The sequence below is a fragment of the Leptodactylus fuscus genome, chromosome 5 (genome assembly GCF_031893055.1).
Source record: "Leptodactylus fuscus isolate aLepFus1 chromosome 5, aLepFus1.hap2, whole genome shotgun sequence".
Classification (NCBI taxonomy): Eukaryota; Metazoa; Chordata; class Amphibia; order Anura; family Leptodactylidae; genus Leptodactylus; species Leptodactylus fuscus.
The window spans coordinates 192,908,844-192,923,695 of NC_134269.1; the positions used below are offsets into that span (position 1 = coordinate 192,908,844).

General features: G+C 41.5%; 1 protein-coding gene across 1 annotated transcript in view; it reads right to left on the reverse strand.

Annotated features, from left to right (window-relative positions):
• The window catches only part of LOC142203891 (E3 ubiquitin-protein ligase RNF213-like), a 335,709-nt gene that overhangs the window by 46,494 nt on the left and 274,363 nt on the right, over nucleotides 1-14,852 (reverse strand). Inside the window, exons 36-44 of the mRNA XM_075274990.1 lie at nucleotides 14,611-14,820; nucleotides 13,501-13,682; nucleotides 11,627-11,747; nucleotides 10,407-10,507; nucleotides 9,175-9,357; nucleotides 7,995-8,143; nucleotides 7,806-7,905; nucleotides 7,608-7,722; nucleotides 6,585-6,786 (exon numbers count right to left, since the gene is read on the reverse strand). Of these exons, the coding sequence (XP_075131091.1) occupies nucleotides 6,585-6,786; nucleotides 7,608-7,722; nucleotides 7,806-7,905; nucleotides 7,995-8,143; nucleotides 9,175-9,357; nucleotides 10,407-10,507; nucleotides 11,627-11,747; nucleotides 13,501-13,682; nucleotides 14,611-14,820 (1,363 nt within the window). The remainder of the gene's footprint in view (nucleotides 1-6,584; nucleotides 6,787-7,607; nucleotides 7,723-7,805; nucleotides 7,906-7,994; nucleotides 8,144-9,174; nucleotides 9,358-10,406; nucleotides 10,508-11,626; nucleotides 11,748-13,500; nucleotides 13,683-14,610; nucleotides 14,821-14,852) is intronic.

The window sequence follows — 14,852 nt, forward strand, 5'->3', positions numbered from 1 at the left end:
TATATCTTCCTAAAGAAAAATGCTTCTATCTCCATTTATCAGGCCAAGTTACTTCTAACATAGAAGGCTATGGAGAGAGAGGAAGAGGCTCCTAAAAAAAAAAAACCAACAATGCTATAGCCACTAAACTCTGCTACACATTGTACTTAAGAAAGGACTTCTAACTCCATTATATTATGTAAAGTAATGGTTTACCAATGTACAGAATGAGGCAATAAATGAATTACTAGCTGGCAGAATCCTCCACTCCTCCCTTCCCTCTGCATAGATTTCTGTGTTAGAGGCTGGGTATGGATAGGTGTGCTACCATAAATAAGAGTCTGTGTAAAGGGAAGGAGTGGGTAAGCAATCTAATAAGTGGAGAAGGAAACAGATTTCTTTACTTTATCTAGTTGCTGTCTGTGAATAGTAAAAACAGGAACATTCATAGTCAAAGAAGTGGGACAGGTCCACACCGGGATACACTGAAGCATCGGGGAACAGGGGAGTATGTTTTATTTTTACTCTTTTCCCCTTCCTTGGCCTCATATTAAAAAGTGCTTATCCTGGACAACCCCTTTAACCACTTCCGGACCGCCCATAGACTATAAACGTCCGGGAAGTGGTTGCCTAGTTCTGACTGGACATACCGGTACGTCCTATCAGAACACAGCTATTGCACGAGATCATGCAGCGGCTGAGGATGGGAGCCGGCTGTAACTTCAGCCGGAGCTCCCAGAGACATGGTAGGGAAGGTTTATTCCCTTCCCTGCCTTCTTGATCGCTGTGTATACAGCGCTCAATGAGCGCTGTATACACGGCTATGGGCGCCGCCATGATGCGGCCGCCCTCAGGTCACTTCATCCGCCAGGCTCAGTGTCTTACAAGGCTGGATTCTTCCTGTAACTGAGGCTAAATGTCGCAGCCTCAGTTGCAGGGGAAATCAGCCTCCCTAACAAAAAAAAAATGAAAGTGATCAGATGTCCCCAAAGGTCTCTTATGACCTTATGGGGACACAATCTGAAAAAAAATAAAAATAAAATATAATTAAAAAGTTTTTAAAAAATGTAAATAAAATAAATTTAAAAAATAAATAAAATAATACGCTAATAAAAAGCCGTTATTAAAGGCTATAGCCCCACCCCCGACAACACCATGCAAAATAAAAATCACCATAATAGAGAGGATAAACTATTTTATAAAGTTTTTCAGTAGCACTTTGTGTTATTAAATAAAATAATAATAAAAAAGTGAAAACCAGACACAATTTCCCTCCTATTTTGTTTATATTTTCCTGGATATAAAAAAAATTAAAACACATTCGAAAATAAAAACAACATAAAAATAAAGCCCTATGTGTCCCCGAAAAAAAAGCGCAAAAATTAGTTGAATGAGACATACAAGAAAAATGTTACAGCCCTCAAAACCGCACATACAAAAAAAACCTGAAAATGTATCTGGTCCTGGACCACAAGTTGGCCCGGTACTGAAGTAGTTAAGCATACAATGAAGCTAGTAAGTACCCCTTACCCTAGACAGGCCGCCCGGCGGTTTAGTGTGGATGCCGAACACTCTGTAACTGTCCGACTGGACGAACTGTCAAGGCAGGTGCAGGGCATGGCTGGATTAATTAACCAAGTCTCGCAGCGTCTGGAGGCTTTGCTTGATCCAGCATCAGCCGCTGCAGGTGCTTCTATTCAATCACCAGTTTTTCCCACATTGAATACCCGTCAGGATCCTAAAATGCTCTTGCCTGACCGTTTTGACGGTAAACCAGACAGATTCCGAACATTTCGGGAATCTTGCCGTTTATTTTTTCGTTTTAATTTCCTTTCTTCTGAAGCAGAGCAGGTGGCGCTGGTGGTGTCCCTTCTACGAGGGTCACTACAAGACTGGGCCTTGGCTCCACCTGCTGGAGCTCCTGAATGGAATTCGTTAAATAAGTTTTTTCAAACATTAGGTCAGATTTATGATGACCCTAATAGAGTTGCCTTGGCCGAGTCCCATCTGTTGTCTATTCAGCAGGGAGTTAGAACTGCTGAGGACTATTCTACGGAGTTTCGCCAGTAGAGCTCGCAGTCAGGGTGGACAGACAGACCTTTGTTAACCCTTTTTAGACAAGGCTTATCAGATTCTGTAAAAGATGCTCTAGTAAGTCATCCAGTCCCTGAAAATCTAGGAGACTTTATGTCCTTGGCTATTTCTATTGATAGGAGGCTTAGGGAAAGGCGTAGAGAGAAATTAAGCAAACCTGGGTCCTCAGCTAAATCCTGGTCTGTCCTTTCGGAACCTATACCTCCTTCTGCTGTCCCTACCTCTAGTCCTATACCTAAGGAAGAACCAATGATATTGGGGTCCACATCCGCCTCCAGGAGAAAGTATCGCCTAGAAAACGCTCTGTGTCTGTATTGCGGCAAACCTGGACATATCCTGAGAAACTGTCCAACCAGACCTAAACCACCGCCGGGAAACGCCAATGCCTGAGTGATTTCCGGGAGGGTCACTCAGGCACACAGGTACCTCCTAATAATATTGAGAAATGTTTACTCCCTGCTATTCTTGTTAATGGTAATAAAACTTTTGCATGTCAGGCGATGGTGGATTCAGGTGCCGCCATGAACTTCAGCCATGAAGTGGTGGCACAAGCCCTAGGAATTGAATTGATTCCCTTGAAATACCCATTTCAGGTATCTGGAGCAGATCTAACCCCTTTGTCTGAAGGGAAAATCTTAGCCCGTACTGCTGAGGTGCAGTTTTTTGTCGGCAGTTTACATGTTGAAAAAGTGTCATTTTTTGTTATGAAAAAACTTGCTGCAGACGTTATTCTTGGTTTACCCTGGTTGCGTGTACATAATCCAGTGTTTAATTGGGAAACTTTGGAGTTGGTTAGATGGGGAGATTCCTGTACTTCTCATATTAATTCTGTTTGTATTATCAAAAATGATATCAAAATTCCGGAATTTATTACCGAGTTCAAAGACGTCTTTGACGAGCTCAATGCGGAGGCCTTGCCTCCACATCGACCTTATGACTGCGCAATTGACTTGGTTCCTGGAGCTAAACTACCCAAAGGTCGCATTTTTAACCTTTCAGCTCCTGAGCGCGAGTCCATGCGCCAGTACATTAAAGAGAGCCTATCTAAAGGACATATCCGACCTTCAGTTTCTCCTGTGGGGGCGGGGTTTTTCTTCGTTGAAAAAAAAGATGGTGGCCTCCGACCTTGTATTGACTACAGGGAGTTGAATAAGATTACGGTCATAGACCAACATCCCCTGCCACTCATTCCGGATCTTTTTAACCAGGTGGTGGGGGCTCGATGGTTTTCTAAAATTGACCTCCGCGGAGCTTACAACTTGATTCGGATAAGAGACGGGGATGAGTGGAAAACCGCATTTAATACCCCTGAAGGTCATTTTGAATACCTAGTTATGCCTTTTGGTTTGAGCAATGCTCCGGCGGTATTTCAACGTTTTGTGAATGACATTTCTAGGGATCTGTTAAGTAGATATCTAGTAATTTATTTAGATGACATCCTCATATTCTCACCGGATTGGGAGTCACATCAGCAACATGTAAAAGAGGTTCTTCTTAGGCTACGTCAAAACCACCTCTGTGCTAAGTTATCCAAGTGTCAATTTGGAGTCCAGGAGATAGGTTTTTTGGGATACATCCTTACTCCTGGTACCATTGGTATGGATCCCAGAAAGGTATCTGCAGTACTTGAATGGGAGAAACCTACTACCTTAAAAGAAGTTCAGAGGTTTCTAGGTTTCGCCAACTATTACCGAAAATTTATCCGAAATTTTTCTTCTATTGTTAAACCTCTCACCGATTTGACCAAAAAGGGGGCGGATCCTGCCTCCTGGACACCAGAGACGGAGATAGCGTTCGCCACCTTAAAACAACTTTTTACTTCTGCCCCAGTCCTGGTCCATCCTGATCCTGAATTGCCCTTTATTGTAGAGGTTGACGCTTCAGAAGTGGGTGTAGGAGCCGTCCTGTCTCAGGGCACTGAACCATTTACCAACCTCCAACCTATCGCCTACTTTTCCAGGAGGTTCTCCACTACCGAGGCCGATTATGATGTTGGCAATAGAGAGCTTCTGGCTATTAAGTGGGCCTTTGAAGAGTGGAGGCACTTCCTGGAGGGGGCCAGACATAAAATGAATGTACTGACTGACCACAAAAACTTATTATATTTAGACAAGGCGAAAAGATTAAATCCCCGTCAAGCCAGGTGGGCTCTATTTTTCACTAGGTTCCACTTTGTAATTACCTACCGTCCCGGCTCAAAGAATACTAAAGCAGATGCCTTGTCCAGAAGTTTTGGTCTTAGTGGTAGTTCTGATGGGGAACCTGAAAATATACTTGCTCCTGGGGTGGTAGTGGCAGTTGTGACCTCGGATCTTGAAACCCGTATCCTCAACACTCAGGATGCTGCCCCTAGTGCGCTACCGCCAGGTAAATTGTTTGTCCCTAGTCACCTCCGCTTGGAGCTCTTAAAGGAGATCCACTCCTCTGTTCTGGCAGGTCACCCAGGCATTACTGGTACTGGGAATCTGTTATCACGTACGTATTGGTGGCCATCTTGGCAACGGGATGTTAAAAAGTTTGTTCATTCTTGCGAGACCTGTGCCAGATCTAAGGTGCCCCATCAACTTCCAGCGGGTCTTTTACATCCACTCCCGCTACCCAATAGACCCTGGTCACACATCTCCATGGATTTTATTACTGATCTCCCGTCCTCTAAAGGGAAATCGGTAATTTGGGTTGTAGTAGATCGTTTTTCTAAGATGTCCCACTTTGTTGCCTTGAAAAAATTGCCTTCAGCTAAATTGTTGGCCTGGTTGTTTATCCGTCCCATTTTATGTCTGCATGGTATTCCTTCTAATGTGGTGTCAGACAGGGGCGTACAGTCTGTGTCCAGGTTTTGGAAAGCCTTTTGTAACAGGTTGGGAGTCTCTCTTTCTTTCTCCTCAGCCTTCCACCCAGAGACTAACGGTCAAACAGAGAGATTGAATCAATCTTTGAAACAGTATTTGAGGTGCTTTGTGTCTGATTGCCAAGATAAATGGAGTGAATATTTGCCCATGGCTGAGTTTGCACTAAATAATCATGTCAACTCCTCGACTCAGTCGTCTCCTTTCCACATTAACTATGGTTTTCACCCCAGATTCTCCTCAGGAACAGGATTCGCCTTTTCCTCAGTAGAGGACGTTGCTAAATCTCTCTGTACTGTATGGGCTGAAAGCCTGGCATCGCTGAGAAAAGCCCAGGCTAATCAAGTAAATTTCGCAGAAAGCGCCGCCCTGGACCTGACTTTGTGGTGGGTGACAAGGTCTGCTTATCCACTAAAAATCTCCAACTTCGTGTTCCATCTACTAAGTTTGCCCCGCGTTTTATTGGTCCATATCCCATTTCTGAAATAATCAACCCTGTGTCATTCAAATTATCACTTCCTAGGTCCCTCCATATTCACCCAGTTTTTCATAAGTCCCTACTCAAAAAGTATGTTCCGGCAATGGTCACTCGTTCCCCACCCGAACCAGTGATCGTTCAGGGGGAACTAGAGTATGAGGTGGAACGGGTCATTGATTCACGCAGAGTGCGGAATTCCCTTCAGTTCCTCATACATTGGAAGGGGTATGGACCAGAGGAGCGTGTTTGGGTGGCAGCCAGAGACCTTCACGCTCCTGGATTGGTGGAGAAGTTTTTCCGTTCTTGCCCTACTAAGCCAGGGGGTCCTCTTGAGGGTCCGGAGGCCCCTCCTCAAAGGGGGGGTACTGTCAGGGTACGGAGTCGCCGCGGTCTCCTTGCTGCGCGGCGTCTCCCTGGGAGACGTGTTAGGAGTTCTATTGGGTGTGCTTAGGTCATTAAGGGTTAATCTTTTCCTTGCCTTCAGTCTCCATGTCATTAGCCATCAGGTGTGTTCTCTGCTGCTATTTAAACTCCACCCAGGCATGGATCCTTGCCAGCCATTCACTTTGTGGTTCCTGGTCCCCCTGCTCAGTCTGATTCCCTGTCTGTTAATATTCGGTCTGTTGTCTTGGTTAATCTGCCCGGCTTGTATTTTTGACTATCCCTTGTCTTTTGATTTGGTACCTTTATTATATCTCCTGGCCCGACCTCTTGCTTGTCTGACCTCGCCTTCTCTTCTGTGTCTTGCTGGGACTTGTGGTCCTCCCTGGTTCCATGCTGTTTTAGTCTTTTGTTTTGCATTGCAGTTACAGTGTGCTTTCTGTTTAGGTGTGACCCCCTTGACTCCAGTCCCTAGGACTTTCAGGGCCTCCTCTCCCCTTATCCTAGCCGCCGGATAGAAGTGTCAGGAGCCTTGGTAGGCGCACTTCAATTAGGAAGTGCATGGGTCTGCCTCATCTCAGATATTACAGCATAGTTATAGCTGCAGGGCCTGCGACCCCTTTTGTCATTAGTTGCACAGTGTTGCTTTCCCAGCTGTGTCACTTTGCACTGCCTGACCCTGACTCCAATCCTTACAATTTCATTCTAGGTTTATTGTTACCATATAGCTAGAAATTCCTTCTATAAAACATCACTGAATAATGTCGTCTTTATCCATATTTAGAAATGTAACTTTTCCAATTTACCTTTGGATTTGACAGATAATAATTCTGCCGCTGTGTTTAGGGCCAATCTAACTTTTGCCACATCCTGAAGAAATTGTACAGTAGTATCAGATTTTTTTTCGCCACGTATGTATTGTTCCAGAAAAGATCCTTCATCTTTGAGGTATTTTTCTTTGAGTGAAGGATCACACTGGATTCTTTGTCCTTTTTCAAACAATGAATCCTACAATAAATTAGTAAGGTAAAACATTTAAGTGACACTGGCAGTTATAGCAGAACCAAACTTGTCATTCAAACGGGTCACCAAATATAGAGCCCCCAAAACTAGCAGCAGCATCTCCCAGCATTCAGTAGATTTTTACTTTGTAACTTGTAGTAGATAAATCTTGGGCTCATCTCTGGTAACAATTGGGACATGTGCAGGGGACATGTACAATAAGGGTGGGTTCACACCAGTGCCCGGTCTCCACTTTAGCCAATCCGGCAGGTTTCCATCTTCTGCCCCAAGAAACTTGACAGGTAACGGAAACCCAGCAGTCATGGGTTTGCAGGATGATTTCGACGCGGACAGGCAGAAGCCGCGCACGGGCGGTCACTTTGCAAACCCATTCAAGTGAATGGGTTTCAAAACTGGCTTCCGGGATTCCGTACCCTGTCCAGTTTCTCGGAGAAGAAGACGGAAACCCGCCAGATTGCATAAATCGAAGACTGGGCGCAGGTGTGAACCCGCCCTCAACCACCTAGGCTGACATGGTTGGAATAGTTTGGGATGAACTAATACTAACACAGCGAACTAGGCCCTCTCATCCAACATCAGTGTCTGACCTCACAAATGCTCTTCTACACTGTACAAAACCTTGTAAAAAGTGTGTGTGTGTGTGTGTGTGTGTGGGGGGGGGGACAACTCCATAATAATGCTTATGGATTTATGGATCTAGAATGCAATGGGAACCTCCCGTAGGTGTAATATATTGGTGTCCCAGCACTTTTGTCCATGGAGTGTGTATATATATATATATATATATATATATATATATATATTACCTCTAGACAGTTAACAAACAGCACGTAGACTTCTGTAGTGTCCAACACAGTAAGAAGGTTATTTCTCTCCACCTTGCTGAAATACTCTTGAGCATATCCCATTATATCTGTAAAACTGAAATATTTGTATAAGTACATATATTATAAAACTTAAAAAAGCCATTAAAACATATAAGATACATTGACTATGCGCTATACCTGTATTTCAAAAGCAACTTCAATATGACGGAACGAAGCACTGGGGTTTTGTCAACTGCATCGTCAAATAAGGAAAGAGATTTTGTGTAATGCCTGGAATCTGAGAGAGTAAAGATGACCATTGGTTATATCAGGAATAAATAATAAATTCTGCATTAATGAAAATCAATGACACAAAAAAAGGCTTACCAACATCAACATGAAAAAGTAGACAAAGGAGATGGTCAATGACCTCCTTGTCCGGTGGCGTACTGTCTTTGAAGCACATGATGCATATAATATCAAGAAAGAATCCATTGCATTGTCTCTGGAACCGAAGATACTTCTGTATGGAATCCCTTCAAATAATGCAATGATGTTAACAAAGATAACTACAAAATGAGCGAACTTCTGATACACAATACATCATGATTCTTTTATTCTGTTACTGATTTTACTTCTGTAGATGGACTGTCCAAATACATTATGGCGCAAAATAGCGCCGCGTATACGGTACCGGCTCCCATTGAAAACAATGGGAGTGTATACGGCCAGCAAAAGATCCCGCGGTGTCTACGTGGCACATTACGTGCCAAAAGACATCGTGTGAATGCACCCTTAGGGTGCATTCAGACTACGTAACGCCGGGCGTGTATGAGAGCCGTACACGCCGGCATTACGGCAGACTGCCGAACACTTCCCATTCACTTCAATGGGAGCGCTCGTAACAGCGGCGTTTACGAGCGCTCCCATTGAAGTGAATGGGAAGTGTTCGGCAGTCTGCAGTAATGCCGGCGTGTACGGCTCTCATACACGCCCGGCGTTACATAGTGTGCATGCACCCTTAGAGTGTACCTAAACTTTCAACTAACTTTTGGTTTTCTGTCAGTATTTGTGTCATTAATAAATGTTGTCCTATACTTTATTAACATTTTTTGTCTCTTTTCAATAAAATCCTGTTTTTCTGTCCCTTATGTATTCTTTCTTCTTGCTTGTCTCTACAATCTTGTATAATACAGAGAAGGCTGGGGGAAGTTATTTTAATGACCTATATTTCAGGTATTGTAAAACATAGAACAATGCTTCTGGTGCCATGAACAATCTAACTTTACTTTATTTCCAGAGATATTCTTAAAAAAGTTGTTCAAAAATTTAGTTGCGCTTTAAGTTAAAATAAATGAATAAAATCCTAGACTGCTTCTTTAAATTTTCCTATAGCTTCCTCACCTTTGCCAGCAGACTATAGACAGATAGGAATGAACTATATTACAAGCTGTCAAAGATAATCATTATCATAAAAGTAATGTTACTCAACTTCCACATAATTCATGTCTCTTATGTCATTAACAAGTAAACTTATTCTTTAACTACCAGTAACTGTAAGAATTACCTGACTTCATCAGACACAACAATGGTGAAGTTATCTGGCAGTTGTGTTTTACAAACTGGACAGTTCTTATTGCCAGGCTTTAGCCATTCACTCAGGCAAACCCTGCAAAAGATATGGTCGCACGGAAGGCACACTGGCTCATTGGGGGCGCTCTGACAGATTACACAATTTTGCATTCCAAACCTATAAAAATAGGGAAGAAGAAAAAGTAACTCACTAGGGAGAATTGTTAGAGGAGAAAAATAATTTGGCTTCTTTCTTTTACCCCCTTTTGGCCAGCTCAAATAATACATGAACACATCATCATAGACTGGGCTTCTTAACTGTTAGGCCTCATGCACACAACCATAGTTTTTATCTAAAGGATTGGATCATATTGAGATGTTTTCTTGCAGATTGCAGATCAGTGTTTGTGGATATTTAATGACTACTGTTGTGTGTATGTAGCTTAAGAGCAACAAGGCCATATACTACATTGCCATTGTTGCGATGGTTGTTTCAAATTCCAAACAGGTTTAGATGCGTTTCTGAAACTAAAATATTACAGGTCAAAGTTGCTAAAATTCTGCAAAAAAACAAAAAAAACTTGATAGTCTTCAGTAGTTGATACCTTTTTAATGGCTAACTAATAATGATGACAGATTACAATGTTTCGGAACGTCTAGGTTCCTTTCTCAAGTACTTGAGAACCTAGACGTTCCGAAACGTTGTAATCTGTCATCATTATTAGTTAGCCATTAAAAAGGTATCAACTACTGAAGACTATCAAGTTTTTTTGTTTTTTCTATATTTCCTACCCACTGAGAACAAACACTTTCCTTATACTAAAATTCTGCAATCAGATGCTGATCCAGGGATTTATGCTGTTAAAACGCATCGCTGTTACGTCGCTGGGAGGCAGGGACTCCTGGTATCATAGATAACTATACTGCTAGGAGTTCCCCTCCCGGCATATGGTGCAGGCTGGTAAATCCAATCAACACATGGACCCAGTTTCATGGCTTAAATTCAGTCGTGTGAATGTGCCCTTACTTACAGCATTGTTAATAAGAACTTTATAGCCTGTTTTCTATTTAAAAGAAAGTTTAATAGGTTAATAAAGTAAGTTACTAAAAATTTTCACCACAAAACCTCCTGACATAATAACAAAAAAATAAATAAAATATTGGAGTTATACTTTAAAGCAGAACATATTGCAAGTACTAGAATGTTTTCTTTCAATATTGAAATACCTTGAGACAGATCTGGAAACTTCATCTCTACACTTATGAAGGACCTTCACCACTGCCGTGAAGGGATTGTGAGACTTTATATCTCTGAAGTTCACCAGGCTCTGAGTAGAAAAGCACCATGATCATGTTACTGTTCACCAGTCAGACTATATATACATATATGGACAGACATAGATTGGTCAGACTGCTGGAAAACTTTTTTTTAAATAATCAGGTAAACTTGGAAGATCAGAATATAAAAGTTTTGTATCAATGCCGACAGAAGGATACAGCAGAAATAAAAAGCTATTCCACAGAGAAGCAGTAACCATTCTGTTCTATCAGGTTGGATGCAAAAACACAATGAAGAAGAAAGCTTGCAAAAGTTACGATAACATTTTATGTTATATAGTGCTAACATATTCTACAGCAATTTACACTTCAGAGGATACAGTAGATGTGCCAAGAAAACTAGACATTTCAACAAATTGTAACAAACTAAGCAATACTGAAATATCACAGGTACACAAGGAGTGTATGGAGCAGTTCAGGATAGGAGCTTTCCTACTATACATAGATGGCAGGTATTGCCTGTGTTATTCATTTGTAACATCACTCAGAGGGAGGGGGCTCCCTTTGTCCTATAATTGTGGAGGAAGGTTGTGGTGACTGGTTATCTGGTGACTGTGTCTGTGTTATCTCTGGATGTACATTGAGAGATAACTGGGTAGCATAGAAATAGCATGGAGCATTACTGTACCCGCAGCCCCATAGAAGTGAATGGAGTGCCAGTCACACAAGCGAACTGGCACTCCATTCACAAGGAGACATTAGAGGGACTTCCAGTCCCCCATCCTCCTGATCACTGGCTGACCCAGCGATCAGGCCCCCAGTAATCAGACACTTGTCCCCTTTCCTGTAGATAGGTGATAAGTATCCACAAAGGCACAACCCCTTTAACCCAAGAGTAGTTTCTTCACATATAGTGACAAACATAATGATACTACCATAGTAATACACTGTTTACTCAGCATGTCAGTTCAGTACAGCCAAGAACTAGTAGATGTGACCAATATGTGGCCAATATGTGAACTGTGTTACGTAACCTGAACTCACCCATGTGAGGCCAACCAAAGTTATGTCAGACTCCTCTAGATTGATTTTGCCGTAAAAATATTGCAGTCATAAAAATACATCATGTGTCATGGTTTATTATGGTTATAAGAAAAAAAAAGTTTTACCTGTCCAAGAGAGCGGGCATTTCCTATTACGATACGCCGCATCTCTGCATCCTGTAGACAGTCATCCACCAGCATATGCTCCATAAAAAGAGCCATGGAAAACACTCTATTCCATTCTGACCTGTGTTATCAGTACATAGGAGTAAATGGTTAGACTCATAGAGTTCTGTGCAAGTCTACACAATCACTGACCTGGGACTGCAGAAACACCGCTTTTGTTGTTGAACCAATACCAAGAGTGGCTGCAAAAGGAATGGGAAATATATATAGGAAGTATCTTATACTTCTACATTCTGCTCAATCCACTCTTGGCTTCAGCTCAAACAAATGCAACAAAATGCGACCCCTCCACTTACCTGTAGAGTTTTTCAAGGTGTGCTGTAACTTATCACTTGTGCACAGCCTATGTGCTTCACCTCTCTTCCCCTACAGACTCTTTTGTGTGCTTTCCTACCTATGTACAGCCTTTGTGATCTGCCCTCAATAAAAACTTGGATCCTTCCCCCTTTTCACACATTAATTCTAACTCTGTTGCTATTTCTAAGATGAGAAGCAGAGAGCAGACATAGACAGAGCAGAAAAGGCTTAATGCCATCAGATCTATGCCAGAAGCAGCAGGACAGCTTAGCTTAGCTGTGTGAAGAAGTTACACAGACTCTACAATAGCTGTATTGCTTGCATGAGTCTGGTGAAAGCAGTAATTAGAAGCAGGGATCTTGGTAAGCAAAGAACCACTTTAAAGGGGGTATTCCCATGACACTTGTTCACTAACCTGCAGGCGGGCGGGGTTTCACTTGCACGGGATTGGTTGTAAATTAATTACCACAGTGTGAAGCTGATGTAGCAGAGTTGGATTTGAGTCAGTCTGCATTACATACAGAGGTAATGGACTCCCTATCTCAGCTCTTATCAGTCAATTTCAATTAAACCGACTGATAAGAGCTCTGAGAAGCTCCGCTACTTAAAAGACATAAACAGCTCAGAGCTGCTCCCAGCCCCTCCCTCCCCCTCTGAGAGCAGGCAGCTACATCACTTGACAAATGAGCAGATAATCCCAAGAGCCATAGAAAAAAAGCCATAGAAATGGAGTGTAAACAATGAAGTGAATAAATTAAGATAGTGGACAAACAAAGCAGTTTTGATAAAGCAATGTATTTAGGAAAAGTCTTAAATCCACATAAACTAGCAGTATTGATAGGATCCTTGTGATGGGACAACCCCTTTAAGTAGAGGGTATAACAGATGAATTGTGTTATTTTTATTATTTTATAGTATTTGCTGCTGTTAAAATTTTTTTTGAAATCTCAGAAAAAAAGTCTTATTTTTGCACTAGTGAACAAACCATAAAAAATAACGGCAAAAGTGTCTAAAGTCTTTAAAGATTGATTTCTGAAATGCCTCAACAGCTTGGGATTTTTACAACTTTCTATTTTACAGATTTACAGTAAATTCCCTTTATATTAACAGATCTGCTTTGCCAGGTAACTTTTTGAATTCCATCAAACAGGAATAAAGGATTAGAAGGTGCACAATGGCGCAGATCCTCAACACAATCACCAGTGATCTTTTTTTTTTTTTTATTAAAATGCTTGTTCTACAATTGATATTTATCACCTGTCCATGGGATAGAATAGATGTGTTTGCAGGAGACCGCCTCAACTACTAGGATGCATGTCCTAATTCCCCCTACCCATTCCTCCACACTGCATGAACACAGTATGAAGGAGTTTTAATACAGCGCTCCCTACTATCCCATAGACTTGGATCAGCAGCACAAATACTCAAAAGCCACCCCATTCTAATTGACAACCCCAGTGAGGAGGAATGGGACATAAGACAATTGCAGAAGTGCTTTAGGCCATAGAAAATGATACCTGATTTGGTCAATTCCAGGTTTACATATAGAACTGTAGCCATTTAAATATTCTTCTGAACATATTAGTTCAATGGGCATTTGTATGTTTTTCACTTGGTACATCCAGTCTTCTGGGCTTAGGTCCTTCATACTGTCTTCTAATATTTCCATGCAAGCAATAGCAGCAAAGATATCAAGAACCTATAAATATAAATAGATCTATTACAGAAAATATGCAAACACAAGTCTGAACCATTCATAACACTGAATAGTTAGTATTAGTAAATGGAATTTTAAAGTATTGGTTTTATGATTTCCATAATGCCCACTTTAACAGAAAAAAATCCTACTGGGACCTCACAAACCATACTACCTGCGTATCACAAACCATAACATACTAGTACTTGACCCCCATCATAGATCAAAATTGATACCAAAAATGTATGCATGTTTTTTTTTTTTTTGTTTGTTTGTTTTTTATTTAAAGGGGATCTTTCTCCACCTCCCCGAGTTCCAACTCTTTGATACTTCCAGAGCACTTTGCAATTTGTTTTAGCACCCAATTTGCTCATTTGGATCTGTACTGCCAGGCTAGATGCCCTGTTATGGAGCAGATAGTCTGAGACTGCCTACTTCACATATTGGGTTCTGAAATAACAGCACTCAGGAATGGTGGGAGCTAAACGAAAAAAAACCAAACAACAATTGTGACGGAATAAGTCGAGTAGCAGTTATTAAAGAATGCAAAGATGTGGAGGATGTTTAATTTTTTCCAACTCTTCAACAAGACATTTCCCATTTTTTACATAAGTGACAAAAACTACAAGTCACACTCGCATCAAATAATAATGGGATAGAACATTCCCCACCCCCTAGAACAGTTTGGAGTACAGATGAGGAAAAATCTCACAAGAATGTGAATAAAAAGCATATTTATTGATACAAACAAGAATGGGCATAATGGCATACAAATAGTATAGAAAATGTAAAATGGGGGAAGAGACTAATAAGTCTCAGGACTGAACAGGCCAGCACCAAAAGATGTCGTAAATGGGATGGTAAACTATGAAACCACCAAAAGTATGTTACCGGGATCCAAACTGGTGTAATGTAGAAGATCAATACTTACCATTTGATCTCTGATCATTGGATCATTGTTATCAATTTTTTCCTCAAGAGATGAAACCACTGAAGGACTGAGGGCCAAAATCCTGCTTAAGTTTTGCAGTCTGTGCTGAAATGAATTATATCCAATATGCACCCATGGAAGAGTCAGCTGCTCACTATCTTTATTACTTCGGATTTCCTCAATACATGTCGAGAGAGCATACTCCATCACCTGCAACATATAGGAGGTACAGGGAAACTGGT